This window comes from Phoenix dactylifera, chromosome 3 (assembly GCF_009389715.1).
Source record: "Phoenix dactylifera cultivar Barhee BC4 chromosome 3, palm_55x_up_171113_PBpolish2nd_filt_p, whole genome shotgun sequence".
Lineage (NCBI taxonomy): Eukaryota > Viridiplantae > Streptophyta > Magnoliopsida > Arecales > Arecaceae > Phoenix > Phoenix dactylifera.
In genome coordinates, this window is record NC_052394.1 from 3656587 (window position 1) to 3676560 (window position 19974).

General features: G+C 47.1%; 3 protein-coding genes across 3 annotated transcripts; all 3 read right to left on the reverse strand.

Annotated features, from left to right (window-relative positions):
• Window positions 1-5119: 5119 nt before the first annotated feature.
• Window positions 5120-7585, reverse strand: LOC103695777 (pyruvate decarboxylase 1). The gene is made up of 5 exons (XM_008777186.4): window positions 6986-7585; window positions 6745-6908; window positions 5966-6616; window positions 5742-5859; window positions 5120-5646 (listed from the first exon to the last, which is right to left on the reverse strand). Exons 1-5 carry the CDS (start codon window positions 7508-7510, stop codon window positions 5287-5289), a joined length of 1818 nt encoding a protein of 605 aa, XP_008775408.1. The 5' UTR covers window positions 7511-7585; the 3' UTR covers window positions 5120-5286.
• Window positions 7586-10743: 3158 nt separating this feature from the next.
• LOC103695776 (pyruvate decarboxylase 2-like) lies at window positions 10744-13312 on the reverse strand. The gene is made up of 6 exons (XM_008777185.4): window positions 12739-13312; window positions 12490-12653; window positions 11704-12354; window positions 11466-11583; window positions 11137-11325; window positions 10744-11050 (listed from the first exon to the last, which is right to left on the reverse strand). The coding sequence occupies exons 1-6, from the start codon at window positions 13264-13266 to the stop codon at window positions 10880-10882; spliced, it is 1821 nt and encodes a 606-aa protein (XP_008775407.2). The 5' UTR covers window positions 13267-13312; the 3' UTR covers window positions 10744-10879.
• Window positions 13313-16119: 2807 nt separating this feature from the next.
• LOC103695775 (rRNA-processing protein fcf2-like) lies at window positions 16120-19514 on the reverse strand. Its single transcript, XM_008777184.4, has 5 exons — window positions 19058-19514; window positions 18920-18980; window positions 17301-17375; window positions 17099-17214; window positions 16120-16631 (listed from the first exon to the last, which is right to left on the reverse strand). Exons 1-5 carry the CDS (start codon window positions 19279-19281, stop codon window positions 16511-16513), a joined length of 597 nt encoding a protein of 198 aa, XP_008775406.2. The 5' UTR covers window positions 19282-19514; the 3' UTR covers window positions 16120-16510.
• Window positions 19515-19974: the final 460 nt, after the last annotated feature.

Sequence of the window (19974 nt, forward strand, 5' to 3'; positions counted from 1 at the left end):
TATCCTCTAGGATACTGATAGTCCGACCATCCCCAATCTCCCATCGGATCATAGGCAACACCCCCGGGGCACGAGTACATATCTCTCTCCAAATAAAGGAAGATCCACGTCCGGCTCTGAATGTATCCGAAGCAATGGGGTCACCATACTTCGCTCTCAGCAAGGAAGCCCAAATACCTCCCGGCTCCAGAATAAATTTGACTGCCAGCCTAGTGGCCAGTATCTCCCTGCGCTCCAAAAGAGAGTGGACTCCCAGCCCACCCCGACTGGTTGGCTGACAGATGACCTCCCAAGCCAGTAGGTGGATGCCCCTGAACAACCTCTCGAGGTTACGGAGCACAGACACCGGTACCAGTGTATTAGACAGAAGGTAAATAGGAATAGAGCTCAAAACTGACCTCAGTAGGGTAACTCTGCCCATCATCGAAAGAGTGCTCACCTGCCAACTCTCCAGTCTCCGTCTGATACACGCCTCCATAGACGAGCACTCCCCCTACCGTAGATGTCGGCCAGTAATCGGGACCCCGAGGTATCTAAGGGTCCCCTCCTGCTCGGCGATCCCCAAAATGCTCATGATGGATGCCTTCACCCTAGGATCAGTCCTCGGGCTGAAGCTGATGGCTGACTTAGATAAGTTGACCATCTGACCTGAAGCTCCACAATATCCCTCCAGGATTCCACTAATAGTCAGAGCTGACCTCCGAGTCGCGCGGGTCAGTAGTAAACAATCATCCGCAAATAGCAAATGTGAGATACCTGTCGCGCCCCTCGCCGGCCTATATGCCTCAATCTCCTGTGACACTGCTGCATGGCGAAGTGCTCGTGACAAAAAGTCCGAGCAGATGATAAACAAAAGTGGTGACAATGGACAACCCTGCCTCAGACCCACTGATGACTCAAAATACCGCGATGGGGAGCCATTTATCAATAATGCAAAAGATGGTGCCAGAATGCACCCCTGAATCCATCTAATCCACTGTGGGTGGAATCCAAACATCTCCAAGGACCGCCTAACAAAGTCCCACCTCATCCTGTCATACGCCTGCTCCATATCCAGTTTGATCCCCATCAAACTCCTACAGCGGGGAGCACTCTGCAGATCAGTCATGAACTCATGGGCACAGAGGACGTTATCAGAAATCGAACGTCCCCCTACAAAAGCTCCCTGCTCCTGACAAATAATCCTGGGCAAAACACCTCTCAGTCTCTGTACCAGTACCTTAGCCACTACTTTGTGCAAAGTCATGCACAGACTAATAGGCCGAAAGTGGCCCGGCTCTACTGGGTCATGTCTCTTCGGGATCAAAGTGATAAAAGTCCGCCTCCACTCCGTAGGCATCGAAGTCGATACAAAAAACTGCTGAACAGCCTGTAGAATCTCCTGTCTAATGATCTGCCAATACCTCCTGAAAAAAAGTGAGGGAAAACCATCCGGACCTGGGGCCTTATCCTCCCCAAGGGACCATAGGGCCTCCTGAATCTCCATATCTGATACTGGTCTGTTCAATGCTGCGTTCTCTCCCTCGGTGATCTGCACCTCTGGAACCAATCCCCACTCATAGCCATCAGCATCCGATCTCTCTGTGTCAGTCCATCTGGCATGAAAAAACTGCAATAGTGTCCTCCTGACAACCTCCATATCCTCTGACTCCTGCCCACTACTATCCCTGATCCTGCGAATCCTGTTCTGCTGCCTCCGCATGATGGTCGACTGATGAAAAAATCTCGTGTTGCGATCCCCCTCACGGATCCACTGAACCCTCGATTTCTGTCTCCAGAATACCTCCTGCTGCCTGAGTAGAGAGTGATGCGTGGCCAAAAGCCCCCTAAGCTCCCCCTGGTCCTCCTCCGACAATCCTCCACCACTATCCTCTTGGGCCTGCGCCCTAGTAATAGATGCTTCAACTTCCTCCACCCTTCTGAAAAGATTCCCCACTTCCTCCTTATTCCACCGCATCAACCGGCGTCTAGTCAGCTCAAGCTTCCGAGACACCCTATACATTGCACTCCCACGAACAGGCGTTCTCCAGGCCTCCCTCACCACCTCCCACGACCTCGGGTAGGATAGCCATACCTTCTGAAATCGAAATGGAGAATGAGACTGAATAAGGTGTGAAGTACTCACCAGTATGGGGCTATGGTCAGAGGCAATCCTAGGCAAATGGCGCACCCAGTAATCTGAGAATCTCTGGATCCATCCAGTCGAGGCAAATACTCAATCGAGCCGCTCCCATACTCTGGCCTGACCCTGCTGGTTGTTGCACCATGTAAATCTTGGGCCAGTGAAGCCAAGATCAGCTAGCCCATTAGACATCAAAAAGTCCTGAAATTCCCTGACCTCAATTTTATTGGTGAATGCCTTGCCGCCCCTCTTCTCCACTGGACTGTCAATGCAATTAAAGTCCCCTGCTACCAACACCGGGTGCCCCAGCTGTATGAGGCTTGTGGCCTCCTCCCACAACACTCTCCTCTCCCTATAATCCGTACTTGCATATACTGCAAGTAAAACCCATGGGGGAGCATTACCCTCTGATATCACTATATTCACCTGCTGCCTGCACTGGTGGAAAACATCAATGTTGCACAACCCCATCCTCCACAACACAATAATCCCTCCGGATAGCCCCTGCGCCTCCACTACATAAGTACCCCAAGATCTCGGGATAACATGCCTGACCCGCTCCAAGCTACCTCCCGACAATCTTGTCTCAAATAAGATACAAATCTCTGGATCATGAAGGCTAACCAATCTCTGGAAAGCCGGTTTGAAGGACGGCTTCCCCGCCCCCCTACAATTCCACAAAAGGACCTTCATAAAAACGGCTGAACAGTGCTTGGTGGAGTCTCAGATGCCTGTGACCCATCCACCACCCGTGACCCCTTCTCCTCTGTGGACGACCCATCCACCACCTTCTTTAACAAAGCCTCCCTCATTTGTTTGGTAATCACTGCAAGAGCCGAGCCGTCAGCGGTGCCTCCTCCCCCATCATCCCGACTGACCGAATTCATCTGCACACCATCGGCCGGCAAGCATCCGGGATCTCCCGTATCCATGATCTCCCCTTCTTCAGAACAGGTCGAACTGTCCATTGGAGCCTCCGCCGGGGTCTCGCCGCCGGCCGCCGATGTAGAGGCCGAAGTTGAGTTCCCCGGCCGAGCCACCGCCTTGACGTCGCGGCCCCCCTTCACCGTACCACCGGACACGGCAACGAAGGGCTTCCCATCAGTTGGCCGGACTCCTCCCACGACCGCCGGCGACAAACTCCGGCTGCGGAATCTCCGCCGGTCAGCTCCCTGGCCTGCCATCGCCGGCCGCGGCACGTTTGGCACGTAAGGGAACCGTGCCAGCCGGGCCGTGCCAGTCGGCTTCTTGGTTGGGCTACGAGCCCGTTTCAGCAAAACAGGCCCCGCCTCGGCCCGATGAATGGCCCGAACCACGTCCAGTGGGCCTGCAGGTTTGTTCGGCCCGCGAACCTGACTTGGGCCTGGGTCTTGGGGTCTGGTTGGCGATTTCGGCACTCGGTCCTGGTGCCGAGTCAACTCAGCCGCCACACCGGATTCCGGTTGCCCCGACCCCTTCCCCGGCGACCCTCGCCGGGCGACCTTCTTTGGCTTGCGCCACCCCTCAGTGTCCGGCGATGAGTCAGCCAGATCAACCTCAGCCGTCTCCGGGGTCGGCTTCACCAAACTTGCTCGCCGAGCCGTCTCGGCCGCCTCCGTCGTCTTCTTCACTCCAGCCGGAGCACCAGTGTTCCTCTAGTACCTCTGCCGGGGCACCGTCATCTACGGGCCAAAGGTCATCCGATCCTTCGTTACCTGCGGGGGTGCTTCCGATCCACTAGCAGGCTCGCCCTGCCCCTCCGTCTCCGTGCCTTTGACCTCCGACTCCGTCCCCAAATGCATTCCCGAGGCCTGGTAGCAACATTCACCGGCATGGTGGTCCAAACGGTCGCATCAATAGCAAAGCCCCGGCAGATCTTCATAGGCGAAGGTCTGCCAGAACCTCGCCTGCGCGCCCTGGACAATGGTCCCCGGGACCAGTGGTTGCCGGACGTTGATTTCAACTTTAACCCTAGCATACCCGATGCGCCGCCTCTCATGGAAAAATCGGTCGAGCTCCAGGGGGTTCCCCACCTCCGCCACAAGCACCCTGATGGCCTCCATGTCCCAGTACTCAACAGGGAGCCCGGGCAGCCGGACCCAGACCACCGTTCAATTCACCGAATGGGTGCCCGGAATGAAATCGGGTACCCATTTTTTCATTGCCAATAACTGCCCCGCCACCACCCACGGCCCGGCAGCGAGCGCCGCCGCCCGGTCGTCGCTAGATGCAAATCGGATAGTGACGAAGCCCTCCATCATAGGTAGAACCTCAACATCATTCTTCAACTTTCCCCTGCTTCTGAGCTCCCGTGCCACCAGCTCCGGGGAGACTCTCCGTCCCAGGCTTTTAGCAATCACCGCCGTTTCCCTCCAGTGGTTCCTGGCTGCCGTTACCCGCTCCTCCGGGACCACCGCCACCCGAGGGAACCTCCGTTGCAGATCCTCCAGTTCATCCGCAGTGAGACGATGACTGGGTTCCTCCGGCCGACGCACCGCCCCTCCCGCCACCTCCGACCACAACGGCGTGGTCTTTGCCTGCCCAGGAGCAGTGTATGAGGGTCGGGGCCTACCCCGGTCGCGTGGCACCGCCGTGCTCGGGGCCACCATGTTTTCTTTCCTATGATTCCGAGTGAAAACCGCCTCAATCAATATTCGAAGCCATATAAAAGACAAAGAACAAAAGAATCACCCAATCACATGGGACACCCCCCAATGACCAACCAACAGACCCGATAAGATTCCTGCGCTGGATGTCCAGAAGGGCCTTTCCCCCTGGAGGAGGAACATTTACTGCATAAAGGAAAAAAAAAAAAAGGCTTCTTCCGGTTTGGATCAGATTCCATACATCCGACCTGTGCTCGAGATTTATAACACCGAGCACATCCCAACGTTGTCGATGCATTGCCTAATTCAGTGTCCATGGAGAACCTCCCATTACAGCATTTAATCAACAAAATACCAGCATCCACCTCAACTGACACCATTCCAAGCAATTAGCTGAATGTTTCGCATCAAGAGAACCAAGGGAAAAAGAAGAGGCTTTCATTCAGTTGATTTAAGGTAATAAGGACACGAATTTATGGGCGGGCAAATAACAAGAGGTCTATCTCGGCAACCGGCAGAGCATTACGAAAGAAAGAAGCTACGGACTCCAGTTCAGATAATTCGACTTCTAAAAAGAGATTACTGGGGATTGGGTGGCCTGCTGTTGGCCGCTGAAACCCTTGACCCCCACTCAAGGAGCTCCTTGCTCGTATCATCCTTGTGCACGATGACTTCAATGAAACAGAAGCAGTCTTTCTTTGGCCCCATTGCTGTATCAATCGCCTCCTTGAGCTCCTCTTCACAGCGAACCTTTGAAGTCCAGCATTTGCCCTCGCCATTGTGGATCGCGTCCATGAAGGCAGTGTAGTTCCAGTTCTTGATGACATTGTAAGGGCCATCATGGATTTCCACCTCAATGGTATAACCCCCATTGTTAACGAGGAAGATGATGCTGTTCTGCCCACAACGCAGCATCGTCGACACGTCCTGCGCCGTCACCTGAATTTTGCACCAGAGATAAGAATTATTACAATTCTAGAGTTCGATCATCATATCGGAGTTCCATCATCTCACATTCAATTACAAGACAATACCTGAAAGCTCCCATCACCAATGCAGGCGATAACACGCTTCCCCCTTGCAGCCTGGGCATACCCCAGAGTGGCCCCCACCGACCAACCAATGGATCCATACTGCATTTGGAACTCATATCTACGAGGCAACAAGCAATCTTTCATTATTTGCAACATGACAAAAGATAGGTTGGAAAATGGCATCGCTTGGAAGTTTGAAGTGATTTATGAATGGAGGAGCTTACCCACAGCCCTCTGGCAATTTGAGCTTCTGGCAATTAAACCATGAGTCCCCGGTCTCGGCGATCACGGCGGTATTGCCCGACAGCATCTTCTGGATGTGCTTGAAGAGAATATTCACCCTCAAAGGCTCCTTGGGCTTGCATTCTGGAGGCTGCCCATCGGGCACAAAGATCCGGCGGTAGTTCTCGTAAGCAGTAGTATTCCTCTTGAGCCGCTCGCCGAGTGCTCGAAGAAAGTCCTTCATCAGAATGCATCCGAAGGTCGGGCCGTTGGCGATCACCACCCGCTCGGGCTGCACGATGATGGCCTTCTCCTTCTTAATTAGGAGCGAATACCCGACGGAACTGTAGTCGTTGAAGATGGGGCCCGCGAAGAGGTAGGCGTCCGCGGACTCCACAATCTCGGCGCAGAAGGCGGTGCTGACGGCGCCCCAGTAGGTGCCGATGAAGCTCGGGTGGTGCTCCGGTACGAGGCCCTTGGCCGAGGGCATCACGGCCACTGGGTACCCACAAGCATCGGCCAGCTCCACGAAGGCCTGGCCGGCCTTAGCCACCCGGATTTTGGGGCCGCCCACCAAGACCGGCTTCACGGCCTTGTTCAAGAACTCCGCCGTCGCCTCCACCGCCGCCTCCAGACCCATCTGGTTGCTCAATCTGATGGTTCCACCGACCAAAAATCCATCAATAAAAAAAAAAACTCAAAAAATCCAATCCTCGAACGATTTAGGATCAGGAATACAAATTTAAAAAAAAAAAGAGGAGAAACCAGGGGAGATGCTCACTTGGGGGAGAGGAAAAAGGGGACGGGCTCTCGGCTGAAGGTGGGGTGAGGGATGGCGGGGAGATTGCAGCTAATGCTGATGTAGACTGGCTTGCTCTCCTTGAGAGCAGTGGAGATGGCGGTGTCGATGAGCTCGTGGGCGTCCTCGAGGTTATTCACCACCGACTGTGATACAGATCCGAAGAATCAGAGAGGACTCAAATCGGCGAAGGGGATCGAAACGAGAAACCTATTGCTGGTACCTGGAAGCAGGTGACGGTCTGGAAGCAGCGGAGCTCCTGGGTGAAGTCGGAGAGGCCGATGGTGTGGTGGAGGATCCGGTTGGTGCCGTAGTCGTTGGAGTTGGGGCCGCCGACGATGCAGATGACCGGGAGATTCTCGCTGTAGGCGCCGGCGATAGCGTTGAGGACGCTGAGGCCGCCGACGGTGAAGGTAACGACGCAGGCGCCGACGCCGCGGGCACGGGCATAGCCGTCGGCGGCGTAGCCGGCGTTGAGCTCGTTGCAGCACCCGACGAGGCGGAGGCCGGGCTCGGCGAGGAGGTGGTCGAGGAGGGTGAGATTGAAGTCGCCGGGTACGGAGAAGACGTCGTTGACGCCGACCTGGACAAGGCGGCGGGCCAGGTGGCGGCCGAGGGTGGCCTCCCCCAGCCCGGAGGCTGGGGCCACCGGTATGATCGGATGGCAAGGTTTGGCCGGCGGTAAACCGACCAAGCCGTTGGCCGTCGCCTCCGCCGCCACGTCCACCGATCCAACCTTGGTGTCCATAATGAAGCACTACTACTATTGGGAAAGAAACAGAGAGCTCAGGAAGTTGCGGTCCGCTTTGACGTGCGTTGTTTTGGGGGGCGGACGGGCTCTATTTATTAGAGGGAGGGGAAATTATTTAATTAATTAATCCCGTAGTAATGAGGGTGAAAACCCAGGGGCGGCATTGCGAGGAAAACCACCGGGCTGTTTTTGACAAACGCGTTCACGGGGGGCCGGGATGCTGTGGGTCTCGATCGTGGATCGCGACCGCACCGAGGTATCATGACCGTCCAATCGGTGTTCTCTTGGTCAGCATGCGGCATGTGATGGGGTTGGTAAGCCAGACCAGAGTGGCGGTTTGGCAAAAACAGTTGCGGCGTTTGTTTGATAATCGTGGGTGTAATAATACCAGTGGCTTTCTCTGGTTTTGGCGTGTAGAGTCTTCCAGGAAGCCAAGGGTCGAACAAAACGAATATTTACCAACCCAAAAAGCAAAACGAATGTTCCCGAATACCGTGGTTTAAGTAGCTATCATACATGGGAGGGACATAAAAGTTTTTTTTTGGTATACAAAGGAGAAAAGTCTCAAGAAAAAACTGAACTTCTGCTAACTATCTATTGCATCGGCTATAAACAAATATGGCCCAAAAGTCAGTGGAATGGGAGGTTGGCATCTATCATGAGATCTTGGTCCAGTACTTGTCCAGCGATCCAGTCGGCGGGCCTGGAAGCCTGTTAGGCTGTTATAGCCCGTTGCCGTGAATTTATTTGAAAAGTAAACAATAGCTAGCCATTGAAGCGCGGAAAAAAAAAAAAGCGGGTAACGGTAGACAGTAATAGAAAATAATATTGCGGCGGCGGTGGCGGAGGGAGACAGGAATAGGAGAAAGGCAAACTAGATTTTGTTTTCTTTATAGTTCTAGAAAATGCAAGTGCCACGTGCTTTTTTCTGTTTTTTCTTTTTGAGGGAAAAGGAAGAGTCATACTATTTTAGTATAAATACATCAAATAAAATTAAAAAATAAAATATTACAAAGGGCAAAAGAAATTGAATCAAAATCGTTTCAAATCTGCCCACCAGAGTTGCCCTGCCTTTTCAACTACTGTCCAGCACACTACCATCAAAATTCACTTTGAGAAAGCTAGGAGGTAAATATTCATAAGTGATGAAAATTATCCAGGTCGCAAGCATTGCTGATGAGAATCTCAGGTATACTTCGCTATTAATGGACCTCCGATAGTAGAAGGGTGAATGAGCTCAGCAGCCTAAGAGAGCCAGCTCGAGGGTGAATCTCGGAGGCTGAAAGCTGCTCTCAAAAATCTGAGTATTCCTAGCTGGCTAGATGTGGCAAGCTGCATAAATGGCATGTATGCCGTAGGGGTGAGAAGAAACTCTGCTCGTACACTCCTTCAGATAGTTAAGAAAGATCTCAATCAGCGAAGTAGACTAAAAGACCTCCCTAAGGGTAACAGATAGCCCCCAGATCTAGGCTGCACTAGGAACTGAAAAAAAAATATGAGCAATAGACTCCTCCTTTGTTGGGCAGCAATCACAAATGGACTAGATACTCAATCCTCTTATGCTTGAGACTTTGGGTACGATCCCAAGCCATCTTCCACAAAAAGAGAGCAATTTTGGGATGGACGCCAAGCTTCCAAACCCAGGTACAGTCAATACTCTACCTCGGTGTATCTCTATAGAGCTGATATGGATCCCTAGCCCTCACCTTTGAGGTGCAAGTGAATCTCCACACCTTTCTATCAAGGACCTCATGCCTAGGTATGGCCATAGATAGAACTTTGCAAGCTGGTTGGTCGCGAAACAAGTGGGAAACAAGAGTAGCATTCCACCTACTCTTGCCTGAGACCCACAAATCACACACCTGCATACTCGCAACAATCTCCTAGTTTATCATGGTTGGCCATTGCATGAGAGGCAACTCCATCATCCATGCATCCTCCATCACTCTCACCGCTGTCCATCTCCTATACACTATCTGATGCTGGATGACACCATTTAAGCATGGGCGCATATCTCTTTTCATATGAAGGAACAATTGCAGCTTGGTTGAAAATCTATATCTGACATGTCCAGCCCATACTTGGCTTGCATCATTGAGGCCAAAAGCTAGTAGGCTCAAGTAAAATCCTCGCAGCATACCTCACAATCAATGCCTCTCTCCCAATCATTAAGGATTAGATACCTAAGCCCCCTTTACAAAGCAGTTAACAAACTGGTGTTGGTCATGAGGTAGATCGGAGTGGAACTGAACACTGATCTTATCAAAGTGACCCTTCCCATCATGAGATGGTGGTTCGGTAGCTAGTTCACTCGGATGGTGTTGGCTCCAATGCTAGTCGTTCTTGAGGTGATGTTGAACGACAAAAACCTTGTTTGAATTTTCGCTCTGATACTGGATCCGACCTAAAAAAGACAAAAACAAGAAAGTCCTTTTGTCGAATAGTATCGGGTGGAGGATTTTCCGATGCTTAAATCAGATAGACTCTCAGAAAATAATGAATGTGTTGTGAGAGTGGTAGAGTGGCAATGTAAGGAAGCAAAAGAGCTCAAATGCACTTACTTGGAGGATCTCCTAGGAGTTGTTTATATAAGCGAGGCTTGGCACCCATCACCAAGGAAATCGAAATGCGGATCGACCATTTTTTGGTAATTGATCACATATCCCAAAAATCATACACGGGCGTTCCATCCACGCAACTTACTCGATCGTCAAGCAGTTATGGAAATCGTTTGCGATCGTGGCCAAACTGTCGCTAATTTGGAGAAAAATTTGAAATTTGAGGGGCTCTCTGTGCACCTCTAGGATCAACGACATGACAGGCTTTGACTGGTTGGTCAGTGGCTTCTTGGTGAGCTCTTACTAGTTGATCTGCCATATCGGCTGTGGTTGGTCCTAAAGCATATTCAAAACCATAAATTTTTATTTTCTTATGCTTGTTGCTAGCGAGGACATAACAACAAAACTGGTTGTTATATGGAATTAGTAGCAATTTTCTTCCATAACTTGGATAGAAATTTTATGAGCATAGAAATGAGAAAGGGAGATGAAATTTTCTCATGGAGCATTAAAAGTTATTATGTTTGTTGTAGATACCTGTAATAATTCCCCGATGCATCTTAATAAATACCAAAAGCATTTAAAAAAATTTCTGAACAAGTATGGTGGTAAATAGCTAATTCAATTTGCTGCCGATACAATAAAAGAACACCAACTCAAAGATCATGCATGCCAAATCACTGCAACAGCAACCATATGTAAATAGAACCGCCAAATAGGGATACGCCTCTATGAGTTTTAGCAATGTTATTATTCAATTCCATGATGAGCGCGAACCGGATCGCTGCAATTCAGAAAGCAATTTAGTTTACTGAGGACTGGGTGGCCTGCTGTTGGCCGCAGAAACCCTGGAACCCCACTCCAGCAGCTCTTTGCTCGCATCATCCTTGTGCAGGAAGACCTCAATGAAACACAAGCAGTCTTTCTTCGGCCCCATCGACGTCGCAATTGCTTCCTTCAGCTCCTCCTCACATTTAACCTACGCATGCAAGCACAAGTTCAGATAGTCGCTTGTTAAATTAAACGTATAATTTGGTTAACAAAGTGTGCTATCATAGTGCTAACCTTTGCAGTCCAGCAGTTGCCCTCGCCGTTGTGGATGGCTTCTACCAAGGCAGTGTAGTTCCAATTCTTGATGACATTGTAAGGGCCATCATGAATCTCCACCTCAATTGTATAACCCCCATTGTTTATGAGGAAGATGATGCTGTTCTGCCCACAACGCAGCATCGTCGACACGTCCTGCGCTGTCACCTGAATTTTATAGATATCAAAAAGTTAAGAGGATGGGAATGCATCAATTAACAGTCGGATCGGTGTTCATGCAATCGTGCGATACTGGAATTATACCAGAATGTTATCATCTATCTTGTAAAATGAGAAGTACGTAGTACCTGAAAACTCCCGTCGCCGATGCAGGCTATCAATCTCTTATCCTTTGCAGCTTGGGCATACCCCAAGGCCGCCCCCACCGACCAACCAATCGATCCATACTGCATTTGGAACTCATACCTGCAAGGCAACAGCCATTACTTGCCTCTACGAAAAAAATTTTGGCGAGAGAGGGAGAGAGAGAGAGCATCATTGGTTGGTATAAAGTGCACAGATTTCCAATAAGCTGATGATGCTCACCCACAACCATCAGGCAGTTTGAGCTTCTGGCAGTTAAACCATGAGTCCCCGGTCTCGGCAATGACGGCAGAATTGCTCGACAACATCGCCTGGATGTGCTTGAAGAGAACATTCCCCCTCAACGGCTCCTTGGGCCCGCTCTCAGGCGGCTGCCCACTGGGCACGAAGATCCGGCAGTAATTCTCGTAGGCAGTGGTGTTGCTTTTGAGCCTCTTGGCGAGCGCCCGGAGGAAGTCCTTCATGAGGACGCACCCGAACTGCAGCCCGTTGCCAATCACCACGCGGTCGGGTTGCACGATGACGGCCTTCTCCCTTTTGATGAGGTGCGAATACCCGACGGAGCTGTAGTCGTTGAAGATGGGACCGGCGAAGAGGTAGGCGTCGGCGGACTCCACCATCTCAGCACAGAAGGCAGTGCTGACCGAGCCCCAGTAGGTGCCGATGAACCTGGGGTGGCTCTCCGGCACGAGCCCCTTGGCCGATGGCATCGCCGCCACGGCGTAGCCGCAAGCATCCGCCAGCTCCACGAAGGCCTTGCCGGCCTTGGCCACCCGGAGTTTGGGGCCCCCGATCATGACCGGCTTCACCGCCTTGTCTAGAAATTCTGCAGCCACTTCCACCGCCGCCTCGAGAGCCGCTTGGTTACTCCACCTGACGATTCAAATGATTCGATCGACTTCAAAAAGATGCATCTGAACGTCGAATCACGAGCCATCCTGGCTCCCGATTGGTTCCTCCTAGACATTGACGTAAGAAGAAAACAAAGGGGCAACTTCGAGCACTTACTTGGGCGAGATGGAGTAGGGAATGGGGTCCCGGCCGAAGCTGGGATGGGGAATGGCAGCGAGATTGCAGCTAATGCTGATGTAGACGGGCTTGCTCTCCCTAAGGCAAGTGGCTATCGCCGTATCAATTTGCTCATGGGCGTCGTCCAGGTGATTGATCACCACCTGCATGAATTGCGATCACCAAGCGTAAAGGAAAGAAGGAGAAGGGAAGAAACGGAAAGGTGAGCATAAATATTTATCGGCGAACCTGGTGGCAAGTGACTGGCTGAAAGCACCGGAGCTCCTGGGTGAAATCGGAGATCCCGATGGTGTGGTGGAGAATCCGGTTGGTGCCAAAATCATTGGAGTTGGGGCCACCAACGATGCAGATTACAGGTAGATTCTCGCTGTAGGCACCGGCGATGGCGTTGAGGACGCTGAGGCCGCCGACGGTGAAGGTGACGACGCAGGCGCCGACGCCGCGGGCACGGGCATAACCGTCGGCGGCGTAGCCTGCGTTGAGCTCGTTGCAGCAGCCGATGAAGCGAAGTCCGGGCTCCTCGATGAGGTGGTCTAGGAGGGTGAGGTTGAAGTCGCCGGGGACAGCGAAGAAGTCGGAGACGCCCACCTCGACGAGGCGGCGAGCCAGGTGTCGTCCGAGGGTGCCCATCGTCGCTACCCCGGAGGCGGGGGTCGCCGGGACGATAGGGTGGAAGGGGGTCTCCGGCGGGCTGTCCACCGCTCCGTTCGCAGGCCGCTTCCCCGTCGCATCAACCAACCCGACTTTAGTCTCCATCTATCAGGGAACCGCAAGATACGACGGTTCGACTTTTTTTTTTCCGAAATTTTTTATCTTTGACTTGTGTCCATTCGTGTGGAAGGGTGTCGGTTTTTATATTAGCAGAAGGTATTAGTTTTCAAGCAAGTATTAATAATGCCTGAAACTAGGGGCTTTTTTGGAATTGAGCAAAACCACAAGTCTTTCCGGTGGTGACCCCCGGTTTTGGTTTGTGGATTTTTTTTAAGAAACGGGAAGGACAGGAGTTAAGTCATAATCACCATGATTCCATATGGAGTTAGTCTTCGATTTCGGGGGACAGTCGAAGAGCAGTTTTGGAAGATACTTAACTCGATCGTTTCTAGAAAAAGATAACTTATGATCTACCATAGATGTTTCGCTAAAAAACATAGATAAGGCAACTCACGGTGCTGACCAAATTCACCTCCATTGTCAACATTCTGACCTTCTCGCCAAAATAGAAACGTTGATAGGAAATCTAAATGAAGGCTGTGCGCTCTTCACTGTGAAAATTAATAGTAACAACAGGATTTAAATCTTTTTCATTTTATATTATCGTTGATAAGTTAAAAATTATGTATTAATTAAATCAATACTTTGCAGCTCTGGCTTTGTAAGCCAAGGAAAGAGCGTCTGGTGAGGTTAGATAGTAGGAATCCAAGCTTGGGAGGGGAAAAGTTCAACGTATGGATGACAATGAAAAATTTATAGAAGGAATCGAATCAGATTGTTGGCAAAATCTGATCTTTCTCAAAAAGAACCAACTGCAAACATGAATTTAAATTTTTAACGGTGAACAAGCGGGAAAGTTAAACTAATATTTAGGGTGTGAAGAGAAGGATGATGTCCCATATGAAGAAGAGAATGATGGCTGCTTTCATGGCATCAATCTTCTTTGGTGTTGCCTTTCCTGGTCTCCTTGTTCTCATTTGCTATCGCTGGCATCCTCTTGGTGAAGTGGACCAGCATTGTGCATGATTTAGTACCCTAGAAAAAAGATTTAAACTTTTTAATAGGATAAGAATATTGTAAAATAGAAAACACGAATGGGAAGTTTAATTTGATTATACCAATAAGTGTTCTCCATAATACAATAGCCATCATGCCAGAGAATATGATAAACTAATAAGTGTTTAAGATGCGGAATTATTTTGACACTCAGTTAATTTTCAGCACGGTAGAATTGAACATCACATTGAAAAGTTTTAGACCTAGGTCATACATGCAGAAATTGCTAGAACTCATCATGGTATGCATGTATGTATGTATGCATGAGAGGGATAAAAGCCTTATCCAAATCCGGCTAATTAGAGAATACATGAAGGATTCTCTCTTTTTTTTTTGATATAGATTGGTAATTATTTCCAGTATACTTATCCTCTTTTCATGTTCCTTATCCTGGTGACTCTCTTTATTGGTTGTTCTTGATCATTACCTACATTAGTAACTCCCTGTCAAATTAATCTTTTTAAAAAAGTTAATTACAGCAATTGACCAAATATTGCTCTTGTATAAGTGATAAGTGGGGAAACATAGTTCTTATAAGTGCCATGCACCAATAGCTAACCAAATATCGATTGGTCTTGTACTTTTGGCCATTTATTACAATTAATCAATGACCGGTTAAATTGAATGTAAATAGTCAGCTTTTTAAAAAAATCCATTTGTATTTAGTTTTCAATACATTTCATAAGGTGATACATGAATGCATGTATGTATCATGTTTAGCCTTAGAATGGAAATAAAGTATTTGCTTCCTGAGAGACTTATTTTAATGAAATGCTTCATTACAGACCTGACGCGAGACATGAGTCCCGTAAGAATGTGTGTTTTAAGTTGTTCCATGTACTTACCTAATCTAGGTCAAATATTGAATAAAGTTGGATAAAAACTCTTGGGAGCACAACCCAATTAGACTAATCTTGCTTCAATTAGCTTGATTTGGACCTCGATTGTAGAATTTTTGTGCATCTTTTTTGAACTACATAATATTTTCATATGCTTCAATTAGATTGCTTTGTTTCAGGCAGCGACACCGGACGAGCTGACAAACGAATCAGGAAATTAAAAAAGGCCTCTCATGAGATCCTTTGACAAACACGCACGGAATCCTACTTTAGTAGTGTTGTGGCTTTCTAGGCCAAGCACCTCAAAGCTGAAAACTGGATAGCCTTGTACGTGGTCATCATACTAAAACTATATGAATCATCTATTTTATTAAATAAATAAATAAATAAATAAACGAACTCAAATATGGAGTCCAATAAAGTCTGGTGGTATCCTGCAACTTCTCTGTGCTGTTTAGCAGGTTCTTCTGAAAATCATTTTTAAGCAGACGGACCAAGACACTTTCTTCGCATCTCCACCTTTAGTCTCCATAAGCAAATTCCAAGTGCACGAATGCAGACTTTTACCAAAAAGAAAACAAGTGCTAATGCCACTTGTCACATGATTACTGGACTACAGTAGCTTCCATGGGCCATATGATTACTGCCTTCTCCCTCGGGGCTGGATTTATTATTGCAGGCATAGACGCTATTACGCACGTTTGGACTCGCATAGTCAATTGCCAAGAAGAAGACAGGAATGAAACAGACGACTTAGCCGGCAGTTGTTGATCATACAAGCTTTAAAAAATAACAATAACAGTCAGTAGGAATTGGGTGTCCAGACACTGAAATTTCTAGCCACGTTACTGCATTTCAGGAATCAAAACTCTAATTTAAGACTTAAAACAGAAGGTTCTAACATTTATCATATGACAAATTGCATGAGTTGTTCAAAAATATCCACTGACAATAATATTCTTGGACATCCTGCAAATTGAAAGATTTACCATGAGTGTCGAGGTGATAGAACAAGATATGTGCAAGAATCATACAAGAGTGATCATCTGAAAAATTTGAATGAATTGTGCAGCATGAAAAGCGGAAAAAAAAATCTCAAGCAAGGATCGACCAAGATGCAGTTCCCCACAGGAATGAAATGGAGTCTGTAATCCTCTCTACTCCAATAACAATCATAGATTTCACACATTCTGCTACTGTCAATTAGATGCTAAACAGGGCTGTAAATTTTAGATACACAATGGCTCCTCCAGATAATAACCTTGGCATATATCCTCCAACTCTGCCATGACACTGCTGCTTCCCAAAAAAAGGGAAGAAGAGAAAAAGGAAAAGAGAGAAAAAGTTTCTCCATCTTACTGATCAGTCTGTTCTCTTTAATCCAAACAATCAGCTTAATGACCAGCTTTTTCCCTTCTTTGCTTGGCCCGTTTCCACGTCTGTCGACCCTTAATCTTCCACTTATCAACACCACCAGGTTGATGTTGCTCCTCAATTTCTTGGACCTTACGTTTTCTGCAAGATTTTGAAATACACTCATATGAACAAAAAAAAAATCACCAAAACAAATACCTTGCAAATTTAAAGAGTTTCAGTGGCCTAGTAAACTGCTGTAAAAACAAAAAAGCAGGATGAAGTTACAACAGTCCACAGTAAAAGGGAATATGGTAGAATAGTTTCAGTTATTAATGATAATAAAATTGCATCTGGCATTAGAGATTCAGTAGGCATGTCAGAATTCATCATTGTACAATCCAGTTGTATAACTACGAGACAATTCACCTGTTTAAAAAAACCCTGTTTAAAAAAACAGGCTGTTTTGGACATGATATCCTGCTCCAGAATTTCAAATGGCGTGGATGTACAATGACAACATTTTTTAAACCAAAGTTTGATATTCAATTGTACAGGCAAACTTCCACTTGAAATTCTAGATTGCAATCTAAATTTATTGGAGAATGCTGGAGATCAAATTGTCTCACCTATAAGCCTTAAAGGTATGATCAGATAGCAGTTCATCTGCCAATGTTGCCTTCCTCTCTTTCTTTGTCAGCCTCCCCGAGAAGAACTCAGATGCAGGTTCAATAACAGTACCCACCTGAACAGATTTTCACAAACATAATAATCATTTGAAATGAAACCAGATTGGTGATTAAAGATAATTTTCAAAAGCAAGCAACTTGCCTGAAAATACTTCGGGAGGGTCTTGGACTTCTCTCCCCTTTTGAAGTGCCTCTTTGGATCGATAGCACTCCTTAGCTGCAGCACAAATAAAATGTAAAACCTCCGAAGTGAAGTTATCAGAAACAACCCATGCATCTGACATAATAAAATTTAAACCCCTTACACAAAAATCAAACATAATGTTCTCTGATACCAAATTTCAATATTTCGGACTCTAATAAACTAATGAGTACAAGAAGCACATACACATCCTTGCAGCATATATGCTGTCTAGGCACATATATAATTTAGGCATCATATTTACACATATTTCAACTAGAATAAGATGATAAAAATGCATGTTTCTATCAATGTACAAAATATAGAAAAGTATAAAAATAAACCTCAATCAGAACAATGTTATCTAACACTAACCTTCAAAATCTATGACCAGAACAAGAAGGTGCAAGAATAGTAGACACACATTCCTATGGCATCTTCGATGAACAACCAAGAATCTAAACTACATTGTATAGGGGCTCTCGCACCGTACCTGAGACTGGCATCATAATTTAATGAATAAGATAATAAGATTCTTTGGAATTGCAATTTAATGAATAACATAAGAGGATTGCATATCAAGCTCTATGACATGCACAAGCAGCCTCAGGAGCAAATATTTGCCATAAAATACATCCAACCACAATGCCATGTGGGATTTTTTTTAATAAAAAAAGGAGGGCGGGGTAGTGGGATGATCTTGTGTATATAGAAACTCCCCAAGCAGGATGTTGTGGCAAAAGAAAAAGGCAAAACTACAAATGCCCCAAATTACCACTGTCCAACAGCCATCCTATAAAAAGAGGTGAATGTAACTATATATTTGCCAATGTTATCGACCCCTCTAATCACATCGAAGACTCAGTTTCTCCCAATCTCTCAGCAGCATGCTTCATATGACTGAATTGTCAGACTTTATCTATCCCTGCTAGGTGAAGGACCCTTCCAATCTGCTGTTGGCAGTGACAGCAGCTAAACCTTTGTACTGGTGATAATGTCATAAAATATGCCAGAATCACAGCAGAGCATATGAGAATATAGTTTCCTCAAGCTCACAGAGCATCACTTTCTCCTACAAGAATTATCCCTCGTTAAGATTCCTGAAACAAAGTTCCACCTTTAAAAGACAAAATCAAGCTAGAATGCTTCTTGAACGCAATAAGAATCCCATGCCCCATTAGTTTACGCTAGTATCACAGAGAGGACACTGTTTGCATGGATTCCAGAACTTTTCGTCCACGATTATATCGTTTGTCTTTACTACTACAGGAAGATACTTTAGACAACTCCCTCGATACCTACTTGTCTGAATTCTACAAGAAAGTAAGCCACAATACTCTTTAAGCATCTCTGTCTAGTTCAAAACCTCATCCTCACGTTGCAAATCGAAAATTTACCCAACAAGCTAGTGAACAACTTCTGCTACTCCAAGAACCTTAAAACATGATGCCTCCATTTTATTTATTACAAATACACAGTGCATCCAAACCTTGGAACCGAAATATGAATCAATCAAAAAACCCATGATTTGATGAATTAAAATATATTTATATAAGTGACGAGAAGCTAAGAGAAGCTACCTTGAGAATCTCAAGATCTTTCTTTAACTCCGGAGTGATAGTAGGAGCAGGCATATCAAACCTGTGCCACAAATAATCATCAAAAACCCTAATTAATTGAGAAAGATTAAATATTAGTAGAGTTTGGCATCCATTTACCAGCTTCCACCAGCAGTGTCTTTAACATTTTTCTTCAGCAATTTATTCAACTTTCGCGGATCAGCAGGAGGAACATACAATCCATCCACGAGTTCGTTGTCAGATCTCCAAATAGAATCTTTTGTTTGGCCGGGTAATTTGTCGGAGCTGTTTTTGGTCCCATTGGTTAAAGGAGGCACCTTTGGAGCCCAGGAAAGACCGATTGCCGAATTTTGTTGCGGCATCCTGATTGAAACGAAGTTGAACGAATCAAATAATGGAATTACCCACAAAGTACTCACCGGCTACTGGTTTTAGGGCAGGGTGCGGCGGATGGAGCTCAGGAATCAGGGAAGCGAGAGAGAAGAAACGGAGGGAGAGAGAGAGCCGGTGGCCGACAGGGACGGCGGAGAAGGAGACAGGTCGAAGCGGCGGAGGACAAAGGGGTACGGCGGCGCGATCACGAAGGGAAGAATTGGAGGCGGGTTCGGTAGGTGGGTCAAAACTGGTTAGGGCCGGACACGTGCCACGCACGTGTTTAATCAAGAAAGAAAACTAGGGTATGATGGATGGCCGTGATCTGATCAATTTTTGTCCCTTGTAGCAGGCTCATTCTGCTATGCAGTATAATCTCTATTTTGTTTTGCGTATTTCTTTTCTGTTTCATCTACATGCATTTCGCCTCTTTCTCCTTAAAAAAATGTGTTGGTGCACCATATAAATCATAAAATACGTGCTTTTCTATAGTTATAATTATACTAAATTTACATGTTTGATTGTGTTACAGGAATTCATCGAAATCTAGATCATCAAGTGAAAATTTCTCTGTCAAGGTAGAATTCTTCAAGTTCTCCAAATTCATGATGTTTTTTTTTTCCTTTTATTATTTCTTAATTTGGATCTTTCTGCTTTGAAAATTGTTTGTTGAAATATTTTAT